Source organism: Amblyomma americanum, chromosome 1 (genome assembly GCF_052857255.1).
Source record: "Amblyomma americanum isolate KBUSLIRL-KWMA chromosome 1, ASM5285725v1, whole genome shotgun sequence".
Classification (NCBI taxonomy): domain Eukaryota; kingdom Metazoa; phylum Arthropoda; class Arachnida; order Ixodida; family Ixodidae; genus Amblyomma; species Amblyomma americanum.
This window is the reverse complement of record NC_135497.1, coordinates 146,348,266-146,373,523: the sequence shown is the minus strand read 5'-3', so window position 1 is coordinate 146,373,523 and position 25,258 is coordinate 146,348,266. Positions and strand designations below refer to the sequence as shown.

Genomic DNA, 25,258 nt, shown 5'->3' with positions numbered 1-25,258 from the left:
GTGAGAGAGAGGCATGATGATGGTAGTGTAGAGCACTACGATGGAATGAATGAATGAATGAATGAATGAATGAATGAATGAATGAATGAATGAATGAATGAATGAATGAATGAATGAATGAACTTTATTTCCGTTATCATGGGGCCTTACGGTCGGGTTCAACACATACATGTTTCTTGTTTGAAACGCCCGCGCTGCAACGCAGCTGACGTCATTCAGGTGCTTACTGCCGCAGCGCTATTTTTTCAATAATTTTCTTAAAAATTTTTGTATTTGTATAAAATTAAAAGTAAGTTTTTTTTAGAACGACTTTTGATGTGCGAAGGTTTAGAATTTCTGACAAATAAACAAAAGATGCTCTTGAAACTCAGAACTTTCAGGACAGTCACACTGCTATCGTCAATGCGTGGTGCTGTTTACAAATGGCGGCGTACACGCTTTTCTGTAAAGCCGTTTACCGAAATTACAGAGCCAGCTTATGTTCAAAGGCGACTGTTTTTGTTGTGGTAATAACCGGCACAACCATTATAATCCCGTTTATCTTCGCATATAAGGACTTAGGTATGATCCATATTCACCGTATTCAAGTGTGCACCTGATATGCACCAAGCTGACGTTAACATCCTTTTAGAACTTTTTTTTTTTCTCTTTGTGTCTCATTCTGTAATATATTTGTCAAAAAGAATACAAATGGTTGTTTTGTTAGATCGCAAATGTCACAGTGAGCATGGCATATCTTTTGTCCTTGGACTGAGCCTTCTTTTCGCAAATAGCTTTGTTGCTACAGTTCGTTTTTTTATGCTTAAAGGTTTTTGATAACTTTTTTTTTGTTGTTTCCAGGATTCTGGAAGAAAATAGACCAATACCAAGAGCAACCAAGTGTGCGGTTTAAGCGTCAACTGATATTTATATTGGAAGGCAGTGAGGGACTTGTTTATTGGAGTTCTTATCCCATGCTAAACTTGCACGTTGAAGGATTGAGTGTACCTTCAATAGAGGTGAGCGCCTTTTAATTCTGTTTTCATTATAAATAGAGGATGGAGCTTATAAAGGGAGGTTTATTGGCTGCAAAATTTTCAACCAGATATCACGTAGCTATTGAGCCTGTTCTGATTCAGTTGTTTGTCGCACCTTTCCGGGTTGCATTTCTTATGAGTGATCATTTCCACCATATTATTCCGTAAGTATGCAGCAACTAAATAAGCAACGTGCACTACTTTTGTGTGAGCTAAATTGTAGACATGCTTAGTCTGCATACTGTCATTTGCATTAACTGTTGACTTATCAAGTAAAACATATTTGACATATATTGCGATGGGAATCCATGAAGCATTTGAGAGTGTAGTGAAGTAAGTTTTGTCTGGTGTTCGCCATTTTATAATTTCAGTTTGATTTTTTTCTATTAGGATTTGGAAGAAGACTTCGATTCCGATGGAAAATTGGATGAGCTCATCCTCAGCATTAAGATGCCATTGCCAAGGAGTTTTGGTGTACTTAATATGAAACTATTGCTTCTGTTTGATTGTAAAATCGAGGTGAGTTGAGAAGGAATTTCAAGAGTTGTATCCATATTGTGCTAGTTTAGTTGTTTCTGTGCAGCAAGTCAACAAAGAATTCACCTTCAGGTCAGCCAGTATGTGCTTATGCTGGCCTACTTTCTACCATGGGAAAACATATAAGTTTCCTTATTTTTGAAGTACATGAAAGGGTAAAGCAGTTGGTCACAGTAAGTTAATAATGGAGCAGGTGACGGAACATTGAAGATGATCCATAACAGCGCGACAGACAGGACAGAGAAGAGAGGACACAACACAGAGCGCTGACTTACAACTAAAACGTTTATTGGCTGCCAGCCAGTATAAATACTGCCCTGGTGGCCGGGAAGGATACAAGCCTGCTTGACTTGCGTGACATTCAAAATCACCAGTACATCAGGCACGTGTCAACAGGTAAGAGTGATACGTGGGAAATCTCACTGCTACAGCAGGCACAAGCTTTGCATTCACAAGTTAGCATTCACAATCAAGGCAACGGTTTTCCTTATCTGACAGTGCTACAAAGGGAGTACTGATACATTGGTCTGAGGTCCTAGCTATCAGGTGGGCTTCTATTATTTCCCTAGCTAGCGAGTCGCAGTTCTTTGCTATCACAGAGCATTTATTGTAGAGTGGAATACAGGCTTTTGAGTCGTCATCGTCTTCCTCGTCCTCGTCATCTTTGCAGTGTCTGCAATGTTTTGCTACGTGCCCTGTGATGGCGACACGAGAGACACTAGATTCGTGCTCCTTTAATCTTTCGTTAACACATCAGCCAGTTTGGCCGATGTAACACTTGCCACATGACAGAGGCGGAGAATAAACAGCTCCTTCCTGGCAAGGCACGAATTGTTTCGCGTGCCTTATCAAGCAACTGTGGTTCTCTTTCCACTTCATTTACTTTTCTGACCAGGCTAGACAGTCGCTTAGGCGCCGAGAAGACCACTTCAACGCCAGCATGTTTCCCAATTCTTTTCAAGTTGTGCGAGACTTGGTGCAGATACGGTACCACGGCAATCCTTTTCTTTTCCTCTTGTCTTGCTTCACCTATCCTATCAAATCCGAGCTTTAAACGTTTTAGTTGTGAGTCAGCGCTCTGTGTTGTGTCCTCTCTTCTCTGTCCCGTCTGTCGCGCTGTTATGGATCATCGTAAGCACCAACTCGCCCAACAAATGGTATTGTGGAACATTGAACCTTTATTGCTTAAAAATTTGCAGAACTAATACGCATAGCCGGTTAAAAGACCCTCTAGAATTTGTATTTGATAAGCTTAGCGACTTTTGTGCATTGTGCAGAGAGGTATGGCTTTGTGTAGAAATGTGCTTTTAAAGTATGGGTCTTGTTCAATACTCTTTAGTCGCTCTTATAATTTCATTGCGGGTGCACTGTGGTAGGACAGGATCATCAGGGGTTGTGCTTTCTGCTAACCTGAACCTCAGCAGGTCATCCTCCTTTCAGAAAAGTGCTTTTCTTTCATCTTTCAGAGCCGCATACTGGACTGAATGTGTGTGGTTAAAAGAATATCTAACTCCTGGTGGTACTGTATTAGAATACGTTTCAATTCTTCCATGTGTTGCTGTTTGCATCGTTTTGCAGAATTAGTGCTATCTTTCTTGGTGTCTCATTCATATTGTTTTTGCCCCTTCCTACTTTTTTGTATGCTGCTCTTCTTTTGTAGTATATAGTAAAGTGTATCAAAAGAAGCACCAGATTGTCTTGAAAAAATAGAGAAAATTGGTGGCCAGTACAGTAAATGAAGGGGTTTTTTCATGAAGGGACATTTTTATTTGTATTTCTTTTAATTTGCTTTTAGTTCTTACTAACTCAAGAGAAGTTTCAGTTTGCTGAATTCAAAAATCTGCATTTGATATGCCCAGTTGCAATTCAGCAGAAATATTTATTAGTTTTATTTTGTCACAATGTGTATGAGGTGATGGAGAATGTGACCACTCATTCTTCGTTTTGTTGTAGGGTTTGTACATTTCACTGTGTTCCACAGAATGCCGCTGTATTGGTTTCCAAGTTGGATTTGCAATTGTCCAAATTTTGGATATTTTATGCAACTGTCAAAGGGGCGTTGTGGCCTTGTTTCACTGATGACTTGTGTGGCTTGAAGGGTTCCTTGAGCCTTGCCAAGCCCAGTGCAGTACGAACTGGTGGGCTAGTTGGTTACACTTACCAAATCCGGGAATCATCATCACCAGGAATTATCCAGTGCAGGAAGAATCATTAAATTCAGCATGTGCAAACAAAAGTTGTCTACTTGCAAAATTCGGAATACGAGCAGGTGAAAAGACAAGCAGTTGTGTTTCACTCGCTCATCTGACTTTACCTGCGATGCGAGTGGCCATTAGCAATTAGTATTAGGACTTCCACACACATGCAGCGGAAGCATGCATGCCACGGTGGCCTTGTGAGGGCAGCCTGCAGCTCATGTCAGTTTCATGCATTTTGATAGTGCTATCATTTCGAGCCCCAGTGCGTAGGTGCCTCAGACTGGGCAGATACAAACAGAGCCCGACTTGCCTATATCTGCTTATAATCCTATGGATATGAGTGTTTTCCTCCCCCTGTACCTTTTTTTTTTTTGCTGTGCTGTCGGTCAGCTGGTATTTTATTTATTTTTGCTGTTGTCTCCGTATCTGCTGCTTCTGCAGCAATGCTAACCTCCAAAAGAGTCTGAAGTGTTGTGGGAAATGGTGTCCTAACGTTCTTTGCATTATTTTTCGTTTGGCCTAGTGCCTATTTTCAGTTTGCTGCGTATTCAAAAAAGCTAGAGAACTCACAGGCGTTATTTTTTTGGTTTCATTTGCTGAATATAAAGTAACAAAGTGCAGACTGCACATGCAGCCAATCACCTACACAGTGGCTAATCAAATGTACCACCACATATCTGCTGCCAAAAGCCACCTCTATATTTCAACATTATTGGCTTGAAACGAAAAATTCTGTAGCAGAATAAAATGCTAAATATTAAGGTTTTTTGTTACTGTCGCTGGATATTGAGCCATCCTGATGCCTTGCACTGTGTAAGCAAATAAAAACTACATGCTTGATTTGCACCGTAGGGTATCTCTAAACTGCCACTCTACCTTGCTTGCTAAGGTAAGAGTCCTGTGCTGCAACTGAATTCTTGTTGTGACCATTGTCTCAGACACCGTTGCAAAGTTAGTCGAAAGAACTTAAAAAGCCATTTTTGATGGCTTCGTGGAACAAATGCTACATATGCAAAGTTCGCGTTATACTGCCTTTGTTGCCTCTTGTCTGTTAGGCTCAACTAGGAATGTTGTATGTCCTGCGCCTGGGTGCTTGCTCAGCCTGCATTTCATGGAGGGAGAACAGGTGTACTTTAGGGGCTGCAGTCCAAAGCCTGTAACAAAATTATGGAATGTTTAATGATGCTGAAATTTGATCTTCCCCCCTCAGAGTATCAGATTTGAACATAGTCTTTTCATTACTTTCTGGATTGACTTTCAGACCTACACCAAGGTTTCCTATGAGGGGTTGGCATTCGTAGACCACACATCGAGCATTCCTGGCTCAGGACTTTCTGTGGTAGGAGAGTTGAGATTGCACCAAAACGAGCTGCTGCGGCGGGGGTCCCATGACCATCGCTTTGAGGTATACATTTTCCTTCAAATATGCGCATTCTCTCGAAGGCACTGCCTCAGTGAAAAAGTGGCAGTGGTCCCCAGGTGGATGAAATCATCGCTTAAATGAAACTGTCGAATGCAGAACTGTGTGGACAACCTTGGCTGGGCTTGTTCCGCTTGTTATGATAAAATTAACTTAAGAGTAGAAACTGGGGGTGTGCGATGATTCAAAAATTTTGAATAGCGAATCAAATATCCTTCTGTTCGGTTCATCGAATGAATCATATAGTGCATGCTCAAAATTATTAAAAACGAACTGAATAGGTTTTCAAGTTTTTGAATACTTATCGAATAATGAGTATGAAGTTCGAATAAGGCCTGGTGTATTTACCTTCCACAACTATTCCAAAAACAAGGACCACGAACGGTATGCACGGAATAGAGGGTTCAGTGTTACAACGCGGTCCATTTGCGTGGGAGCATTCATAATGCTCGTACATGCCTTAGATATTGGGCGGTGCGGCAGGGCCCAGGTAGGTTCACCAAACCTGGTCTTGACGCCCGATCCCGGAGGCCACGGATTCTACTTGGCTCTCACCCATCTCATGTACAGAGCTGTGGCACTAGTTAATTCTCTTCCATCATTAACAGCAAAAGGTACTTTTCTTATGCACATAACTTCACCATGATAAGAGTCAATGTATCGACTCCTTGTTGCGGCCACCTAATGGAGATCAGTGTTGGGTCTTTTAGCAGCTATAGCTATAACTGCATAGGTAATAGCGCCTTACCGCCGCTAGTACTTCACTGCTTTGTATGATTGCTCATTGCATATTTGCACAAGTAACGAATTTTCACAAAAATATTCGATTCATATTTGGTTAGGCTCTCTTACTATTCAGTTTTTCGCTAAATTATTTACATTTGATTTGGATTGGAAAAGTACTTGTTGCACACCCCTTGTAGAAACATCTCTGCCCTGCTTGTAGCAATACTTTCACTGATGTTGATGAATGCTAAATGTGGACAGTGTAGTCTCATAGCCATAAGATAAGGGCTCACAAAACAGCCTGAAGCCACCAAGCCATAAGGCACTCGCACTAAATTGTGTATTCTTGTAAGGGCTCAATCAAATGTTCAGTTTGCAACATGGCTTGTTGTACAACCTCGTAACTGTAAAAAACACACATAACTGTAACTGTAAAAAAGATAAATGTGCCTCCTCAGTGCCATGCATTTTGGTTCTCAGTAACAGTCTCAGTTGCTGTGGTTGTATGTCTTGAGGTGAATGTGTCTCACTTGCATTGAAAAAATATTTTTAGCTTTGTGATACTCTGCAGCTGGCAGGTGTGATTAGGCTAGTATCATGCCGTGTCCGCGTATTGCTGAGAGACATGAAAGAAGTGCCAGTGAAAGAGAAACTGCATTAAGTACCTTTGCTCGCCGCAAAAATTAACCCCACCAATAACAAGCTCTGGCAAACTATCATTGCAGAGGCCACTGTTAAGTTCAGTACCTGCAAGCCAATTACACTAGTTATGTAAGCTAAAAGATGACTTCAAGCATAGCAGGCTTTTCGATGAATTGCATGTAAGTTTAGGTACGTGCTTTTCTTGTTAGTTTTGTAATGAGTGAATTGTCTTAATGCCATGGCGAGAAAGAAAAACTTCTGCATTCCTTAGCTTGCCCACTCAAAACTCCACTTTTTGACTCTGGACACCATTGTGCAAAATCAGTTGAAAAATGTTGTTGGGAATACCATTGAATTGTCCTTCCCCAATCCTGTAACATCAGCAGCACTTCTTAATTTTAAAATGATAATGTAGTCCAGATTTACTTCCCTGCAATAGGACTTCAATTAACTGCAACTAATTTCCTCTTAAATTTTGGTTTAAACAGTCAGTATTAGTTCAAATAGTCATGTATTAAATGTTCCACGTATTGAAGAGAATGCTTTGTTTTCAGCATTCCATCATTGAAGGGGATAGTTCTGCTGTGTCTACATTCAACCTGGACCACATTCTAGATGAGTATTCAAAACGAAATGGTCAGTACTTGCATGTATGTGTTTGGACTTGTCACAATGCAATTCTCTCCCATTGTGCAGTGACAACGCAGCTGTCTAGTGTTCAGAGCACATGGAAGACTGCTTCAGGTGCTGCACATTTTCTCGCCAACCTGAGGATCAAATACCCAGTCGAGATTTTGTGGTATCCTTTGCACGATTTCTGTCGCAAATATTTCATGTCCTGGCTAGATGTATTAGGCATGTTTATTTCTGCCAGGTGCTTTTGCCCAAGATGTGTAGGTGCAAAAACATGCATCAAAGTTCATTTTTTTACAACTTTGAAGCATTGTATTATATACTTATGAGCTTTAGATGCTCTGCAAATTGCCTGAGGAAGCACTTGCTCAACTTTAGGCATACTATATGCAGCAGCCTTCATTTGACCCAAGTTACGACTTCTGGAATCTGTGAATCAGCACATGTAAAAGTAATCTTGCTTTGCATAAGACTGGTTGTGGAGGTGTAGCATATTGATATGGATTAGCCTGGGTAATCTGTGCACATGGTTTCATGTTAGAAACTTTAAGTACATTGCCATTTCAGGATAAGCAGTAAAACCATGCAATGCATGAAAGGCAATCAATTATTGAGCCAGAAAAGTTGAACGATTTTTGTGGAAGTTTTTTTAGTGCATACAGTAGAACCCCGCTATAGTAAACTAGGATATAGTAAAGTGAAACTGCAGTCCTATTTCATCTCCCATAGGCTGTAAATTTTTTCTTCGGTTATATTAAAGATTTAAAGATTTTTTTCAAAGAGACGGCTATAGTAAAGAGCTTCTGGCCGCGACGATGTACTTCCCGCGGAATGGTGACAATGCGGCAGGCGCGAGGTCGACATTCGGAGGCAAATGGATACCAAAGACGATAAAACGGTTCTCTTTGGGGCTGCGAGGAAAAGCACGTGGCGCACACGGGAAAAAAAGAAAGCAAAGCTGGCTATGAATGCAGAAAGAAGGCTGTGCAGGTTGCTGAGAAAGGAAAGACAGTAAAAATGTAGCGAAGAGTAGTGAAGGGAAGAAAAGGGCGAAGATCTGCAGCACAAAGCGCAGGGAAGCGGTGGCAAGAAACAGAAGCGTGGCGGCACTGCGTGAGCGGTACCACTGCACCTTGACTGTTGCGTGCGCTTAACTATTGCTTCTTAAATGACACCGTGTTCATGCAAAACTTTGGTTTACACATGAAATCAAACTCACTTTATATTCGTGGCTGCATTGTATTTGTGCCACTGCTGTACTTCCATAAGGCGTAAAAAAAATCGAAAACGTGGTAACATGAGATGTGACAACTGAAAATAAATAATTACCACATAAACGGATGATTAAAGCAGGATGGAAGGTATTTCTGTGCTTCTTTTATAAACCAACACTATGTTTAGTAAGTAGCCAAATAATTACCAGAGAGCATCCTCAAGAGCCACGCCATCACCAACAACTGATATAGTAAAGATTTCTGCTGTTCTGAGTTGCTTTACTATAGAGGGGTTTTACTGCATTATACACTGTATTTGAGGAGTTTCTGACCTTGACCTTTCTTCAAAGGTATCGTCCTGGCATGTGGCAAGTCTTGAAGCATGCTTGGACTCAGTATTTGGCGTTCCTTGCAATTTTTCTTTTCTTGGGTGAAAGAACAAAGGAGTTCGTGTTTGTAAATCAGATACTGGAGACGTACCAGCTGTTCTAGCTACTGCAAGCAATGCACAGTTATGTATGTGGCACCAACTGAGCACCTTGCATGAGAAGGATCCCTGCTCAGGTTAGTATCACCATTGTATTGAGTTTTACTTCATCATTTGGCATGACATACTAAGTAGCTATAGGTTACCACCTCCATTTACAACACCTTTGTGGCTAGTGTCACTGATCAGTTTTGTGAAGTTTATTTTCATTTGCTGGTAAAAGCACATGTGCACTCGGTTGTTATGTGCAAGGTTGCATGTGTATAAGTGAATACAAATTTTCACTGGCAAAGCAAAGAAGGAAAAAAAAAGCCTTATTGAAATTTATTTTCTTTAATTATGTAGAATGCAGGAGGCAATTGTTTAGAGAACATTAGATATGCAGTATGCTGGACCTGCAGTCTATATTGAGTTCTCAAACTTTATATTATGCTACCTTAAAGGCACTCTGATGACAACTTCATTCAATTTTCATTCTTAGTAAAAAAAAAAAGATGCCGCCACCATCTGGAAGACGTTGAAGTAACGAGCGTTAGCTGTTTGGTTTACTAGAATTGATATGAATGAGATGAAAGTGAGGTACACCAATGGAAATACAAATTTGACATCTTGGATTTATAAGTGACGTCACCAGTCAATCGCCAGTTGGGTTGCTATATCGCTTTATTGTGGGGGCCGCTATCTTGAATTCCTCGGACACAAAATTTCATGCCGTAAGGAGGTGGTAGCAGACCCCAAGAAATCGACAAATGTGGTGAGTAAGAGCCAACGCTCTTAAAATCAATTTTGTGGATCTTTATGGATGTGTTGGCGTTTTTTCTGGCAGCAAAAAACACATTTATTGCAGAGAATCTTGCATTTGGAAATTTTCCCGCTACTCAATTCAAACTCATTACGTCTACACTGAAAAAAAAACTGTGATCATTTTGAACTAAATGGCAGACTAGCCCAGCCTCAGAGATCTGCAGAGAACTGTATTTGGCCAGCGATGGTGACACCTGTGTTTAGTTTCTTTGTGCCATTTTCTAGCTTACAAAAAGCTCAGCTTTTAGTGAGAATAGTCATTTTGCAATTAGAATGCGATAATCTGTCAGTAGAGGCCAACCTCAATTTGTCCACCATAGCCTCTTGACATTACGTGCTCAGGGTGCGAAGAAAATGGCGAGTTTGTTGAAAGTCAGAGGTACACACTGATCTGAGGTAGTGACGGTGCCAGGATATTTTAGGTGGGGTGGCGCAGAGAAGTCGGAGAGGGGGGCACTAGTCAAATTTTGGGCATGCATGGTTGTGTGGCATGTGCCTCATAAAGATAAGATGAAAATGTAGGCGAGAGCTTCACATATGTACTTGATTACCAGAAATTAAAGGAAGCACTCGGCAGATTTTTGGGGTGGCAACCACCACTCCTCGCCTCCTCTTGGCACTGTCACTAATCTGAGGAGTCCATTGAAATGGCAGCCCATTTTGTTTTGCATAAATGACCTGTTTGTTCTGGTTTACCGTCATGTGATGATAGCTGCATGACAGCACATTTTACTCCTTTATTTCTCTCTTGCATTGGAGTTTAGTGATCATTATATTACATACTGTAATTTTTCTCTAAAGCGCATGCAATCAAAGCAGGCTTAGTGCATGGACTAGAGGAATGGATCTGTTCTTGAAGTCACAAGTTTCAGCATGTGAACACAGCAGAACTTGAGGGTGCAAACTGCACCTTATTTTGTTCTGCATCCTTAGTTCCTTTCTTGTGCAAAACTTTCTGCTTATGAAACAAATATCATAAGCATGTGAAAAGAGGCAATTGCTACTGCGCTGCTATTTCTTCAGTGCTCTCCTCTACTGCTGCAGAACCATCTGTAAAAGAAGAAAATGACTGTTGACATGAAGGGCATTTGCATTCTGAAAAGAGAGATGGAGAGTGCATTGTAGTTGCAAACTACCTGTAGCAGCATTGTGACTCTGATCTTCCAAACGACTACTAGTTAGGACATCTTGGGAAATTATGAGTCTCTTCATTTCAGCAAAGGCTACATCTGTTCATCAGCCAACATGATCTTTTTTTTAGCTGGAATGCCACAAGGTGTTGAATAGGCTTCAGTCAAGCACCAATTTAATCCCGTTCTAACAGTCCTTCGGTGCTGTATTATTACTGAGCCCCCATTGGCTAAGTGCTTAATAATAGTAAGGATTCAGAAGCGTGTTTTGTCACCTGCAATTTCACGACAAACTTCCCTTATTTCATGCGTAGCTGAGCCAGTATTGAAGCGCTGATGTACTATTCTGCTCTTATTAGCAGTTGTAGAAAGTATTTATCTGCAAAAAACTGCCCTGTAAATCTGCACTTTACTGGACACATGACTACACAGACTGGACAGTCTGTGTGACACCACAAAAAGACTTACTGTTCTGCAACAGCAACACTTATCATGAGTGAAAAAGTGTGGTACTTGCAATAAAAGAATTTTGCTTTATTGCCATCTGCATAGTTTTTTTTTTTTATAGCACATTACTTCACTAGCTTCCACTAATGTTGCTTTTGACTGCCCAGAACACCCAAGTAAAATTCTCCCCCTTACCACTGTGTCACCCATAGCATTGTCATTGTGCAGCATTGTCATTGTGCAGAAATAAAAATGCACTTCCAGTATTCAAGATTTTTGCCACAATAAGAAAGCCTGAGGTCTAAATCACAGCGGTGGTAATGCTGTGAACATCATTCCTGAATGTATATGACAGTGGCACTCATTAACTTGCACCGAGTGCTATGCAGCGAATGTGCATGGTGAAGAAGTAGCGACTTGTTAGTACAAGTGGCACGGCATTATGTGTGAAAGCAGTGATGCAAAATAAAATTTCCCATTTGTAGCACTCTGGAGCAATAATACACTGGTTTATTTATTTTATTTATTTCAATACCCTAAGGGCCCATGCAGGCATTACATAGTGAGGATTCATCAAAGAAAACTTAAATGTACAACACAAAATATAAAGGGCTGAAAACAGGCATAAGCAGGTTAAGAAGCCAGGTACAAATTAATAAGAGAAAGGAAAAAATGGCTAGGAACAGGTACCTGAATAACAAAAATTGCACATATAGCAAGATAGGCAAATAAAGTAGTTCAAAAAAGATAAAAATTCCACCTTCGGAAGTTGCGAAACATGGCGTCTAACATTTCTCGGAAAGTAACAGTATACACACGCACGAAAAAAAACAACAACCACAAAGTGATAAAAACTCGCATCACCCTAGGTTGGAAGATCCTAAATATGACAAAAGAGCTGTTTGAAATGATGTTTCAGTGATAACCGCAATGCTAGAAAAAAGCGAATTCCACTCTTCGATAGCCAGGAGCAAAGGTGAGTATTTGTATTGTTCTGTTCGAGCAAAAATGGGCTTAATCTTCTTGATATGATCTCCACGAGGATGTGTGCGGTGCCGGAAGAACATGTAAACATGCAAATGGTGTGTTGCAGTGGCAGAGCGCATGGAAAAAAAGATAAAACGGCTCAATTTTCTGGGCATGGCCAATGGCGGGAGATGAAGCGATATTTTCAGTGCTGTTACTTTGATGCCGAGAGTATTGGGAAAGGATGAATCGAGCAGCTTTGTTTTGTATAGATTCAAACACTTTAATAAGATAGGCATGATGAGGATTCCAAAAGACTGGTGCGTATTCTATTGCAGGCCTGATTAGCATGTTGAATGCTTTTAGTCCTGTGTCCTGGCTGGCTTGATGCAGTCGGCATTTTAAGGCTTTGGCAGTGATCAGTTCAATATGAGTGCTCCAGGATAAATTAGAGTTAAAATTTACACCGAGGCATTTTACAGGCGCATCAGTTTCAATGACAGTTTATTAACTGTGTAGGTGTTAGGACTCGTGCTAGTAACGGAAGTAAACTTGAATGTATAGTTTTATCTGCGTTAATTACCATTTGCCACCTTCCGCACCAATGAGTTAGCTCATCAGGGTCAGTCTGTAGAGAAATGATATTACAAGGGTTAGATTGCAGGGTTGCAGCCTGCTGTGTGCCACCTAGCTTAACCGCTGCCAACATACTGAATTGCATGAAGAATTTTCAAACAGCACATTGCAGCGCAGTGTTGTCTTGAGCCAGCCTCACTACATGTGCACTTTTAAACAGCTGGTGCAAAGCGCACGTGTTTTCTTTCACTGAAAGGACTAGACACCAAATTTTTTTTGCACATTTTCTTCTTTCTAATGATGTGTTAGACATTAATATACCTGGATCACTGCACGATATTCGCCTACAACCACTATATTCTAATTTCTAATGCATCCTTTGAAAAAAGAAAACATACAAATAAAATTGGGTGTCTGTAATCCTTTAACAGAGCCCCAGTGATTCTCCGTACAAGTCGGGCCCGAGTCGGGGCGCCGTTCTTGTCAACGAGTAGATAACTTTAGTCTGTTCACCGTTTATCACAACGCGCAAGCCATCATCTGCTTCCATGGTGGCTGCAGCTGCACAACTTTGGCAATGACCACTGAGGAGGTGGAAAGTTTTCCTGAACATTTAACCGTTAAGGCTCCCCTTCAGCAGAAAATCCGGAAACCGGTGTCGGTGGCGGCCTTGTGAGAGAAAAAGCAGGTAGCCCACTTGCCACCTAGGTAGCGTAACCTTGTGACGTCATCACAACCTGCCCTCTGGATTGTGAGCAAACTGTCTACCATGGCAGGTGGCACTTCATGACTGGTTGCGAGAGGTTGCTTGGGAAGAGCAATCTGGCTCTCACAAGCCCCACCGATAGCTGTGTTTGAAACAGCCACATGCCGAGGCAGTGGCGCATTGCTTACCTGCTGCACCACTGCGCAAGGAGGGGTATGAGGACTCCCTGTGATTTATGAATGTAAAGTAGAGAGTGACCAATGCCGCACAAATGGGCATTAACCCTTTAACAATACTGTGTCATACCCTTAAGGCAGAGCTTAGGTGTCCCTTCCAGTTTTTCTGAAACAGACCCGTATGATATCGTGTATTTTTTTTTTAAACGATTGGCATCATGCAAAGGGTGCCATGTTGCACTGCTGAAACGAATGGCGAAGTGCAGCACTGTGTGAACTGGTACATGTAATGCATGCGAATCAAGCGGACCTTATGTATGCCTCGAAAGCTGGCGAACGGTGGCGCCCAATTCAAAAGCTGCAAGTTTGGAGCAGTTTGGCACATTTGAAGCAAGGGTGGCACCACTAGAGAAAGGTATGGAAGTGCAACACCACACTAGCCATGAAATAGTGGAATATTAACAAACTTATTTGCCACAGAAGCTGTCACAGTTTTTTTGCAAATGGCATGAACATGAGCCAGACTGCAGAACGCTCGCTTTTTCAAATGTATCCAACGTTATGATAGGGCAGTGACTGGCTTCTATTCCAGAGCAAAATGGGAGGTTAGAAAGGCACGATAATCTTGCTTTGCACAGTGTACTCCCTTTATGTAGTACCAAGTGATTTCTTTTGTTTCCTGTGACATGAAACATGCATCTTTCGAAAGAACTGCCCATGCAGTGGTGCAGACCCTGACCATAGTCCTGAGAAATGTTTCAAAGGTGCCTTGAACCAGCACAGTCGATACTGGCACAGATACCACAACCATGTGATATCGTTTAGAACACAAATGGGTATATTTCTGCAAAAATAAAAGTGAAAGCTGCCTGAAAGTCAAAATTTTACTGCTACACTCGGAGACATCACTCGTGGAGTAAAACACATGAAAGAGCTACTTGGTGAAAACATTTAAATGCTTAATCCTTCAAAGAGGAGCAAAGAAACAACCACTTGATTTGAAAAACAAAGCTCTAAGGAAGGATTAAATTGACGCCGAAAATAAACACGGCAAACAAAGTGGGAAAGAAAGGGGGGGAACATTGTCTGAATGCGTAAAAATATATGAATCAATATGCATGGCAATGTTCACCATGCAGATTGCACAAAAATGAAAGGAAAGCATGTTTTCATTGCCACCTGCAATATTTGAGACTCGATGGCTTGAATGACAAGTGCAGTGTGTAAATTTCACAGAATTTCAATCAAGGTGCAAAAAACTGATATTTTCTGAAATGTATGGTTTAATGAGGGCAACATTTTTCAGCCTAAAAAAAAATGAGAAGATTTTGAATTCCAGGATGAGTGTGGACCCGACAAGCCCATTGATGTCTCTTGAGTTGTCCACTTAGTTGTCCACTTAGGTGACAAGGATGAGATTGTGAAGCCATGCACCAATGTGAAGACATCATTAAGCAAATGATGAAGTATCTGATAATGAAAGTGTGGAGCTGCTGCATGCTGCGAGCATGCCAAGAACTGCTTACATCATGCCCCTAGAACATCCAGTCTGAAGCTGAGCCCTAAGTGATACTATTATCACAACCCTAAAACTGTGATTACCTACTAAGGCAAGGGCTGTACAGTTTACCAATAATTTCGTTAAACCTCGCTTTATTCCAGGAAGTTAATTTATCAACAGCACTTAACACTATGTGTCCTGCACAATGAGCAGGTTCTGTATAAGTGGGCTCAACTCGAACTGAATGGAACTGTAGGAGGAGAGGCCTAACTGAATGGAACAGTAGGAGGAGAGGCAGCCTATTGTATGTCTCTGGCTCAAAATAATATTAACAAGAGTATTGTAGTAACAAAAAAAAAGACTCTGACTGTACTGAAGTACATAAATATGAGGCTGTTTTACTCGCTATCACTTTGTTCCAATACTGACAACCTGCACAGAACAATATCTAATTGTTTTAGTCCTTGAATTGTTGCCACTTCTGACGCAAGCAGAACGCTAGAAACAAGAGGCAGTTTTGAATGCACTGCAAGTTATATTAATTCAAAAATAACAGAAAATTACTCAATGACTAAAACATCTGCCCTTATTTATTTTTACATATTTCAGCCTTGCATGAGGCCAAGGCAGGAGGAGATTAAAAGAATGCACAATCGTAACAATTGCAGTACATGAGGCATAAACTGCATGATAATGCAGTGGCTCTGGTCACCAAGTTAATGTGTATAATGAAACTCAAAAAATGTACTCCCATGAGGACAGAATTGCAGAGACGCTGAAGACAACTCCGTGCAACCTTTGTTATCAGTAAAAACATATTTTGTGGCTCTTTCTGGTTATGTTTACGTTGCTCCGGCGGCAAACGACACATTTATTTGCAAGAAAATTAGACATTAAATTTTTCTCAAGACCAGAAAGGACTTGGTGATAACTGTGTGGATGTAAATGGTGTGTAGCCTAGCCTCAGGGATCCATGCGCAAAAAACTGCTTTGACGTACAGCACTTTGCTCGCAAAAATGGCAGGTAATGGCGACACCTGTTTCATTTTGTGACCTTTTCTAGCTTATAAAAGCTCTGTTCTCAGTGACGCTAGCGTCTTTGTCATTGGAACATGGTAAACTCTCATGAGAATACAGGCCACCTTAAATTTGTCCTCGGTGTACCTTTAATGTGGGTGATTACTGCTGGCAAAAGGAAAGCATGGTGACATGTTGACATGTTTTTGTGAGCATTACTAACAGAGGAAGCCGAGCACAAACCTGTTGTAGAGATTACGTCAGCCAAGAACTCATCCAGTGCTTCGCGCTCTTCGTCATTCCCTTCCAGGTCTATATCTTCCAAGTCAACTCGTGCGTCTTGCACAGCCTCGATTCCTGCACAAGGCAATGATACATTGCTGCCTCCATATAAACACTCCCTGAAATTTTTGCCACTGCAGCACGTCTCATAACTATTGATGCACATATGTCAGTCACGTGAGTCTGATCACTGGTTATAATGTGAATGCTGCACTGGAGCCACAAGTTTATTCTAAGCACAAATATCCCCCTCACACAACAGGAAGGCTTCAATTAATGTACTGGATGCACTCAAGTATGGACTGAAGACCATGCGTGCAGCCTGCAACAAAAAATACAGCTTTCTCCAACAAATATGAACATTCTTGACAGATGTTGACAGGAAAAAAAGAGGCTTGCTAGCCAAGTTTCTGGTACAAATTCTTACCAGAAACAGCAGAAAGACTAGTTGTGTTCTTGGACCTGAAGTGAGCGGTTGCACACCGAAACTTCACTGTAGAAGCTTCAGACTTATAAATGTTTCAATGAATAAAAAGAGTTTTGAAATACTAAACCCAGCAGCACTTCATGTAATACTGTAGTATTTATTCATATGTAATGTGAATGTTTTTACAGGCAATGAAAATGAAAGCTCGCCCCTGAAGTTATAACTGAAACATTATTCAGTAACTGAATCATTATTTTCCTGTTCTACACTGGCCTCGTGTTACAATCATGGTTGCACTACATTTGAGTAAATACAGTACAGCCCCACTGTTACATTTTTCGCAGGACTGTGGAAAAATTGTACATCATTGTTTGCTGCTTTTTCTGTTCCTTTTAAGTGCAACTATATCCTGATTGATAAGGAATCACACACATAGTTTTCGTCTGTTTGTCTGCTAATCCACGACAGCACAGTACATGCCCACCCTTTAACACTGTATACACCTCATCTGTACTCCTAACCTCACTACGCCTAAGGACGTCTCACTGAATACCCGCTAGTTCCTCGAACAGCACTGCTAGACTGGCCTCACTGGCTAAGGTTCTAGCGTTAAATGTTGCCAGGTTCAGTTTCCAATGGTGGCCTGCCTAGAGCCAGAGATTCTTAGCACCCTTCACTGCATCACAGGTCTGACCGCCGCCTTGGTCAGTTTCTCTACAGCTGTTGAGGGCCGAGGGTTAATTGGTCTGTTGGTGTATTGGGTTAATTGGTAAATACTGCAAGATATCCATAATGCCTGCACAGCCACCATAGTTCTCCATAAAGTCAGCAATTCTAATAAGGAAGGGTGCCAGGCAGGGAGACGTGATCTCTCCAATGCTATTCACTGCCTGTTTACAGTAGGTATTCAGAGGTCTGGACTGGGAACAGTTGGGAATAAGAGTTAATGGAGAATACTGTATTAATCTGTGATTCGTTGATGACACTGCATTGCTTTGTCACTCAGGGGATGAATTGCAAAGAATGATCAGTGACTGAGACAGAAAGAACAGTGGGCCTAAAAATGAATATGCAGAAAACCAAAGCAATATTCAACAGTCTCTGAAGGGTACAGCAGTTTACAGTTGGTAGCGAGCATGGTGGAAGAATAGATTAGGTGTCCGAACGAGGCTGCCGCGCTGGCGATTTTTTTGGTCGTGGTTTACGTCTCTCTCGGAAGATGGCGCGGATCATTGGGGGGTCAACCACAGCCTCTGGCGGCGCGCGGGGCTCCTCAAACATGCGCATGCGTTAAAGAATCGCTTGTAAATTATTCCATATATGCCTGTGTACCAGTCTAAGGTTGGCAAGCCTTTGGGAAGCAAAGTTAGGTATATCCTTTTAAATATCTAAGCTTAGTAGCCCTATCCAGACCTAAATGTGCTTCGCAACTAGTGATCCACCGTAGAGACTGCGTGTTTACTATTGCTCAGCTTTGTTACGAATGCAAAACAATCCGGCTATTGCGGAATGCAAAATGCTTGGGAAGCAGTTTCTAACTGCAAGCGATTTGGATGTCAAGGCTGTCTCTAGCCGCGCATGTCAGATTAATGGGCTCCTGCTAAATAAAGGAAGGCGATTGTTGTTTCGTACACATTTTTCTCTCTCGCATTATTCGTCAGAGGCCTGTAGGTATCTTGGTTTGCAGCTCCATATTAACGAAAAAATTACGACCCTGCGCGAGCTCCAGGTAGCCGCTTTTTCCAATACCTGCGTCGCCGATGCTGCGTGTTCACTGCGAGCGCACACACATGCCAAGTAACATTTGCAGGCCGTGCCTTTGAAATTTCACGCAACACTGCCGGGAACACAGAAAAAGAACGTTTATTACTTCACATGTCATAAGCATGGTAGCACATGAGGAAACAGTTCTACAAGTTCTCAAAGATGTTCATCCTAGACAAGCTTAGAAAGCTTCCTGAGATGCTGCATGTTTGTCTTGTAGTCTACCTTTCTTTGTTTGCAGACCTGCGTCATCCTCATAGCTATATAATAGTGCAACAAATTCGCCATAATGTCTTCTTTGTGGTCCCTGCATGGGAACGAGAAGGTATGCTTTTCCAGCATAGCCTCTACTGTCAGCTCATATGCATTCCTGAGTGTGGCATGTTGCTGAAACTCTTTTTCAGCCACCTGCAGCAAAGAAAAAATTCGAACCTTTGGATGTAGGAGGCCACCTCTCGTTTTAAAATTCAAGAGTATGCTTTCAGGCTGAGCATGAATCTCACTCTCTTCTATGAGGCTCTGTCGGCACACTGAGCAAGTTGAATACTTAATAATTTTTCTGCACATAAAACCAGCCAAGTAATAGACAATGCAGTCAACTGCCTCTGGCTCCGAGTAGATCTCGTGAAAAGCCTCATCGCACTCAACCTCAGCGGCAACCAAACCATCCATTTTGCATTACACCTGCTGAAGACGAGTCTCTTGATTTTCGTCTGCCTGAAATGCAAACTTGAGATCAGACAATGTGAGCACATGTGCTTCTCAAGCTTGCTCTACCTGGCAGTTTCCGAACTTTGGCGGTGTAATCAGAGTGTACACTGAAAGCATATTGTACAACTGAAGAAAAGTGGGCAAGGAGGGATGGTCATTCTGACCTCCTGCTTGGCGGATAGTCCCAAAAAAATGCTCCAGTATATCTTGGTTAAATTTGCCAGTCACTGTGTTTCAGCAAATACCTTGTTAGCTCTAAAGCTGAAAGAACTGTGACACGCAGGCCTGCTGCAGTCTGATCGGTCAAAAAATGTGCACGGGATATCCTCCCAGCCACCACTTCTCCCTCCCACTTGTTCAACCAGTACAAGAAAGAGGCAAGAACTCTCAAGTAATTGCTTCCTGCAGTGATTCCTTCTTTAGGATAATTCCGGTTAAGAGCATCGAACAGATCATTAAATTTCAAAGTGAATTCGACAGTTGCTTTAACATTCTCCAGTCCAATTGTCTTTCTGTGGCAGTAAAACTCCAACCCACTAGCCACACTTTGACTGAACAGCTGGGTAGCGAGCTTTACTCGCATTTCTTCAGTGTTTGATGGATTAAGATGAGCATATGTAAGCTTGTGGCAAACACGCAAGTGTCCAGGCTGATTTTTGTCCTCAACAAACAGCTTATCATAGTGTGCCCACTGGACACGACCACCATGAAAGTTCAAAACCTTTTGAGCATGCAAACAGTTCCGCACACACTTCATAAGGTGCGGAGCATCTGAAAAAACAAAAATGCTGTGCTTGTCATCAACAGGGTGTGTGAAGGAGCTTTTGGTGCAGTTTAGGCTGCCACTTACTCCAAACTCTTTCCACATATACCGGTTGGTGGCTGCTCCGTCACACACCACTGCATCAACTAAAGCGCCAGCCTCCTCCAGCATAAAAACAGCTTTCAAAACAAGCTGTGCAAGCACTGTTCCTTTTGTCGGTCCTTTGCTGGCAAACACCGCAATGGGCTGAGAATACTGGTCTCCGAATGCACGGAATACAAACACGAGCCCGTGGTCAGCGAGGTCATCACTGGTCCCTACACCATCACCAAAGTCACTGAACCCTACATAGGTCATTCATTTCGAATGCACACGCATTTCCTTTCTGACACACATTTCATCAAAGACCAAGATACCGTGGCGCTGATATTCGTCTTTGGTAGCCATCTTTCTTTTAAATGCAGCAAAAAATCTGCTATCAAAGCCGCATTTCACCCTGATCATGCTAAGATATTTCCACACTGTTGTCACACATGGAAGAGGGAGCACATTGTTTTCACGTAGGAATGTGTACGCTGATGGGCTTCGTATATGTAACAAGAGGCACATCAGGAGCCAATCTTCAGTGTAGCGACGATTTTTCTTGTTGGCGAGCCTTGCTGCAGCTAAGCATTCCTTGATTGCAGTTAGCTGCACACTTGGAAGCTCAAGCTTGCAAAGCTTGGTCTCGAGCTCTTCCTCAGAAATCTTTTCCAAACATTCACGGGCTTCCTTAATCTGCAACGAAAGATCCTTAAAGCGGTGAAGAAGGCGGTTTTTCGATCTCTTCAGGGCATAATTTGCCCGCCGCGGTGCAGCAAGTCTCTCACTGCTTTGCTGGGAACGCGAAAAGTGAATACCACCTGGATTTGAGCTGCTCATTTTTTTTCAGTGCCCGTGTTTGGTGGATCCGCAAAGTGTCTGACGGACAGACATTTTTGGCAAACTGACACCTCGCCACTTAGGAAGAATTCACACTCCTTGTGGCGCCGCTTGCTGCTAATGTCGATGAAGGCACTCTTTGGTTCTGCTTGGGGGTATACAGCAGTGCTTGGTCCACCAGCGCAAAGTTTGATATTTTGCACGTACTGTAGAAAGGACTTCACGTCCCCAACTGTTGCCAAACTGTTTGAATGTTGGAGCTTTTCAATGGAAACAGACCTCCCCATCAGCACTGTGCGGACCTCCATGGTCTCAATTTCAATAAGCCGCGGAGCGGCGAACAAACCACCGGCGCCAATACTCTCTGGAGGACATGCTTCCGATGTGCTTCGCACAGAAACCGCAAGTGCTGACTTGGAAGAGCGGTTCTGAGGGGTCCTAGTTCGCGTCAACTCTAGGAAGACGATGCTCTTTGCCTCACCCATTTCAATACGATGATATCCCCACGATTTGGAGGCCAGGCATACGAGTGACGGGTCGTCGAACAACATATCAAAAGCTGAAGGTGCCACTGCCGCAGAAGGCCCGGCTTCCTCTTGAACTTCGGTTGCGTTTGTGCAGCCATCACCGCGCACTGGTACTGATGGCATGCAAAGATCCTGGACCTCGTCGGAATTGTCGCAACTGGAGCTGGCACACGATGGGCTGTTTTTCTTTTTCGATGGGACGAGAAGCTGTCTCTCGGCTGGCCGCTTCCTGCTTTTCAGCGTTTTAAACAGATAAGCAGGACAATCGGGAAACCTCGTGGGCACGGCGTCCTTTGCTAATAAAGCTCGACGAGGCGTTCTTACCAGGACGTGTCCATTGTGCTCTGCAGTCCAAGTCTTTGAAACAAGGTGAGGCTCGAAATGCCGCTCACACACGTAGTCTGTCGCCTGCAGTAGACGATCCTTCCTTGGGATGGCGCGTCGCCACACGTGTAGTTGCTCTTCATCCTTTGGCGCTGAGAAGAGAGAGAACTTGTCGCAGCAGGACTTGTATCCCGTAGAGCAGCGGGGAACAAAACAGCTTTTGCCCATCACCACGGTGCACACGAGTGCATGACGGAAAATGTAATGGGCAAAAAAAAAACACCTGGCGCAAAAGTGCAGCGATCACTGCTTCTCCACCAACTGCGGCCGCCCGTGCGCTTGTGCTGCCTGCTGACCCTCTAACCTGCCAGCGCCATCTCACGGCACTCCCTGAAAACACGACCTGGTGGTCGTCAACATCACCCGCTGGAGAGGCGCCGCCGTTCAGGCACCTACTCTATTCTTCCACCGTGGTAGCGAGGTGCTGGAAGTGGTAAGAGAATATGTCTACATAGGGCAGGTAGCGACTGCGGATCCAGATGGCAAGAGTAAAATAGCTAGAAGAATAAAAATGGGATGGAACGCATTTGGCAGGTTCTCTCGGATCATGAATGGCAGTTTGCCAATATCCCTGAGGAGAAAAGCATACAACAACTGTATCTTACTGGTACTCACCTACGGGGTAGAAACATGGAGGCTAACGAAGGGTTCTACTTAAATTGAGGACAACACAGGAAGCTATGGAAAGGAAAATGATGGGTGCAAGTTTAAGGAACAGAAAAAGGTTAGAGTGGGCCAGGGAACAAATGAGGGTTAATGACATCCTAGTCTAAATCAAGAAGAAATGGGCTTGGGCAGGGCATGTAATACGAAGGCAAGATAACCGCTGGTCCTTAAGGGTAAGGGACTGGATACTAAGAGAAGGCAAGTGTAGCAGGGGGCAGCAGACAGGTGGGCAGATGAGATCAAGATAAGGGGTGGGGATAAGGTGGCCAGAGCTGGCACAGGACAAGGTTAAGTAGAGAGTTATGGAAAAGGCCTTTTGTCCTGCAGTGGGTGCAGTCAGGCTGATGATGATGACAAAATGCAACATGCTTTTCTGGAATTTGTAAGTCTTTATGGCTCTCTCGCAACCATTTTGCTTGTGCAGGTTGTCCGAAACGTCCTAAGCAGGTATTTCGCAGTGGGCCAAGTTACAGCACATGTGTGCTGTTTTCGCAGTGACCACTTGAATTTTACACAATCCTCGTCTATTTGAGCCGTTTCTTTTCCCCAGAATGAGAAAAATGCCGAATCGAAACCATGCAAATTTCTTTTCCTTAGAAGAAGTGCACTGCGAGGATGTGGCCTACAATGCCACCAGACCAAAATCAGCCAATATAGGTACACTATATCGTTGGAAAGAATAAATTTTGAATTAAAAAAAAAAAGCCAAGTACAAGGTCCGTTCGAATCAGTATGAGCCACGTGCAGACAGCCGATGGGAGGCTTACTAGGATGTCATGCATGTCAACAAACCAGGCACTGCATCAACCATTTCTCGTGCTATACTGGGTTCTTAGCAAATTAATTATATTTTCCGCTATTGTTTTGCAATAGTGGTAAATGGGTATGAAGGAATAGGTGACCAAAAGTATAGAAGGGCCCGAGATACAAGCTACAAACACCGCACAAAAAAGTTAAACTAAAGCAGAGGTTCTCAGATTGAATTCTGAGGAGCATTTAGGTTCCTTGGGTGCTTTTTGGGCTCCCCAGCATCAAAATCCACGGTTAGTGTAATCGCCACCTTTCTGGTATCCAATTAAAGCACCTAATTCCGTTATCCACTTCACTTTGGGACCAATCATACTCCAAGTGCTAAGAGTACATGATTTTAATACACAGCCAGTCATTTTGGGCATTTCAATGGAGGGAGTGCTGTGTGTCTGCATGTCTTGTTTGCATGCATTGTAGGCCAGAAGATGCAGAAGCCAAGCCAAATAAGGCTTCTCAGCACCTTATAGAACGCGGGGGGAGGGGGGAGTTTCCTAGGCCTAAAATATTAAGAACCCCTGGACTAAAGTAATCTGAGACTGCCCAAGTACACATTTAAGAAGGGCATGCCTGTTAAAAGGGAAAAATATCTGTAGGTGCACCAGGAACATACAAGTACACAAACAAAAAACACATTGAAGCCACAAGCTCTGGATGACTACACGAACACATCATGATTTGCTGAGGTTTTCTTTCTTAATATCATTAAAAGGGAAAAGGATAACCAGACTAGCATGCTTAGTGACTACTGCACATGCTGGAAGAATGAGAAGTCCACTTTGCAAACCTACGCCAGGTTGCATAATTCAATAAGATGCGCATGACCAACAGAAGGTAAATATGCCACCATCTACACTGTTTCTAAGGTTTACTGCCAAAATGATGAAAACAAGAGGCAGTGTTCATGGTTTTCTTTATGTGGACATGGAGGCTGCCTAAAACAAAATATTCAGAATTAAATGGTTCAATTATCCTTCGTCAAACATATAAGAGCTAAGTGTAATCTTTAGATATTAATTACTACAAAAATACCCTTGCAATTTTTTCTTTGCAACATTATGGTAGTTCATTTCACATGTAGTTGTTTCATATGTATAATAACATACTGCAAAATATTCTCAGAATCTTTTATCGATAGGTGTGTATATAACACCTTTGCTTTTTCTCAATTCCTGTTTCATGCATTTGGCTCATTTGAAAAAATAAAAAAAAGCTGATCTGAATCTAGAAATTGTGCCTTTTGAGCTGTAAGCGACATGAAAAAAGCAGCTGACAGAGGCAAAAGCCTTCGAGCCAATCCATGCTACTGCACCTCATACAAAGCTGCCCACGTGGCATCTGCTGCGATGCAGCTACACTTTCAGTCATTTGCGCTGCGCCACAACGGCAACGGAAGTGCGCAAACAGCTGCAGCAAATCTCATGTTGTACGTAAGCCTGTGTCACATCGGCGTGGCTGCAGCATGGCAGAAGCCATCGAATATGGTGGTGGTCAGGCACCAATGAAGTGTACTTTGATTGACTTGCCACCACTGTTCCACGTGCAATAAATGTGGGCTGTCAAAATGCCAGCACAGAGTAAACCCTGTGAGGTGACATTCGCACATAACATGCAGGCAGGGTTCTACTGTATGTATTTCAGGTGCATGAAATCTGACAGGCAGTGAAATAGTTTAGTAAACATTTTTTTCACTCCATCACGGTGTCACCACGGTGTAAAGCACAAATTTATGGCCTCACATGAAGGTACTGAAAGAAGGTATAAGACTGAGTTTACTATTTCAAGTTGTAATGTCATAGCTATCATGATC

General features: G+C 42.6%; 2 protein-coding genes across 5 annotated transcripts in view; one reads left to right on the top strand and one right to left on the bottom strand.

Moving 5' to 3' along the window:
• Positions 1 to 25,258, bottom strand: part of Dysb (dystrobrevin binding protein dysbindin) — a 101,374-nt gene that overhangs the window by 62,049 nt on the left and 14,067 nt on the right. For 2 of the 3 annotated variants that reach the window (XM_077647184.1, XM_077647182.1), the window contains exons 8-9: positions 16,440 to 16,553; positions 10,359 to 10,727 (exon numbers count right to left, since the gene is read on the bottom strand). In XM_077647184.1, the coding sequence (XP_077503310.1) occupies positions 10,678 to 10,727; positions 16,440 to 16,553 (164 nt within the window). In that variant the 3' untranslated portion in view covers positions 10,359 to 10,677. Of the gene's footprint in view, positions 1 to 10,358; positions 10,728 to 16,439; positions 16,554 to 25,258 lie in introns of those variants that run through there. The other variant, XM_077647183.1, reaches the window with a different exon arrangement.
• Positions 393 to 16,433, top strand: LOC144113839 (transmembrane protein 231-like). 2 transcript variants are annotated; one of them, XR_013310881.1, is made up of 8 exons: positions 393 to 561; positions 841 to 998; positions 1,407 to 1,535; positions 5,013 to 5,156; positions 7,094 to 7,175; positions 7,236 to 7,338; positions 8,737 to 8,950; positions 12,174 to 16,433. XR_013310881.1 is itself a non-coding variant. In XM_077647181.1 (7 exons), exons 1-7 carry the CDS (start codon positions 423 to 425, stop codon positions 8,876 to 8,878), a joined length of 897 nt encoding a protein of 298 aa, XP_077503307.1. In that variant the 5' UTR covers positions 393 to 422; the 3' UTR covers positions 8,879 to 9,164. The 2 variants fall into 2 exon arrangements, 1 of the variants encoding a protein (XP_077503307.1); XM_077647181.1 differs by lacking the exon at positions 12,174 to 16,433 and having other exon boundaries at positions 8,737 to 9,164.

Excerpts from the sequence above, each read along its gene's own strand:
- LOC144113839 (XM_077647181.1), top strand. The coding sequence starts at position 423 with ATGGCGGCGTACACGCTTTTCTGTAAAGCCGTTTACCGAAATTACAGA. Across the intron at positions 562-840 it reads CTTCGCATATAAGGACTTAG|GATTCTGGAAGAAAATAGAC; the intron begins GTATGATCCATA and ends TGTTGTTTCCAG. Across the intron at positions 5,157-7,093 it reads CCCATGACCATCGCTTTGAG|CATTCCATCATTGAAGGGGA; the intron begins GTATACATTTTC and ends CTTTGTTTTCAG.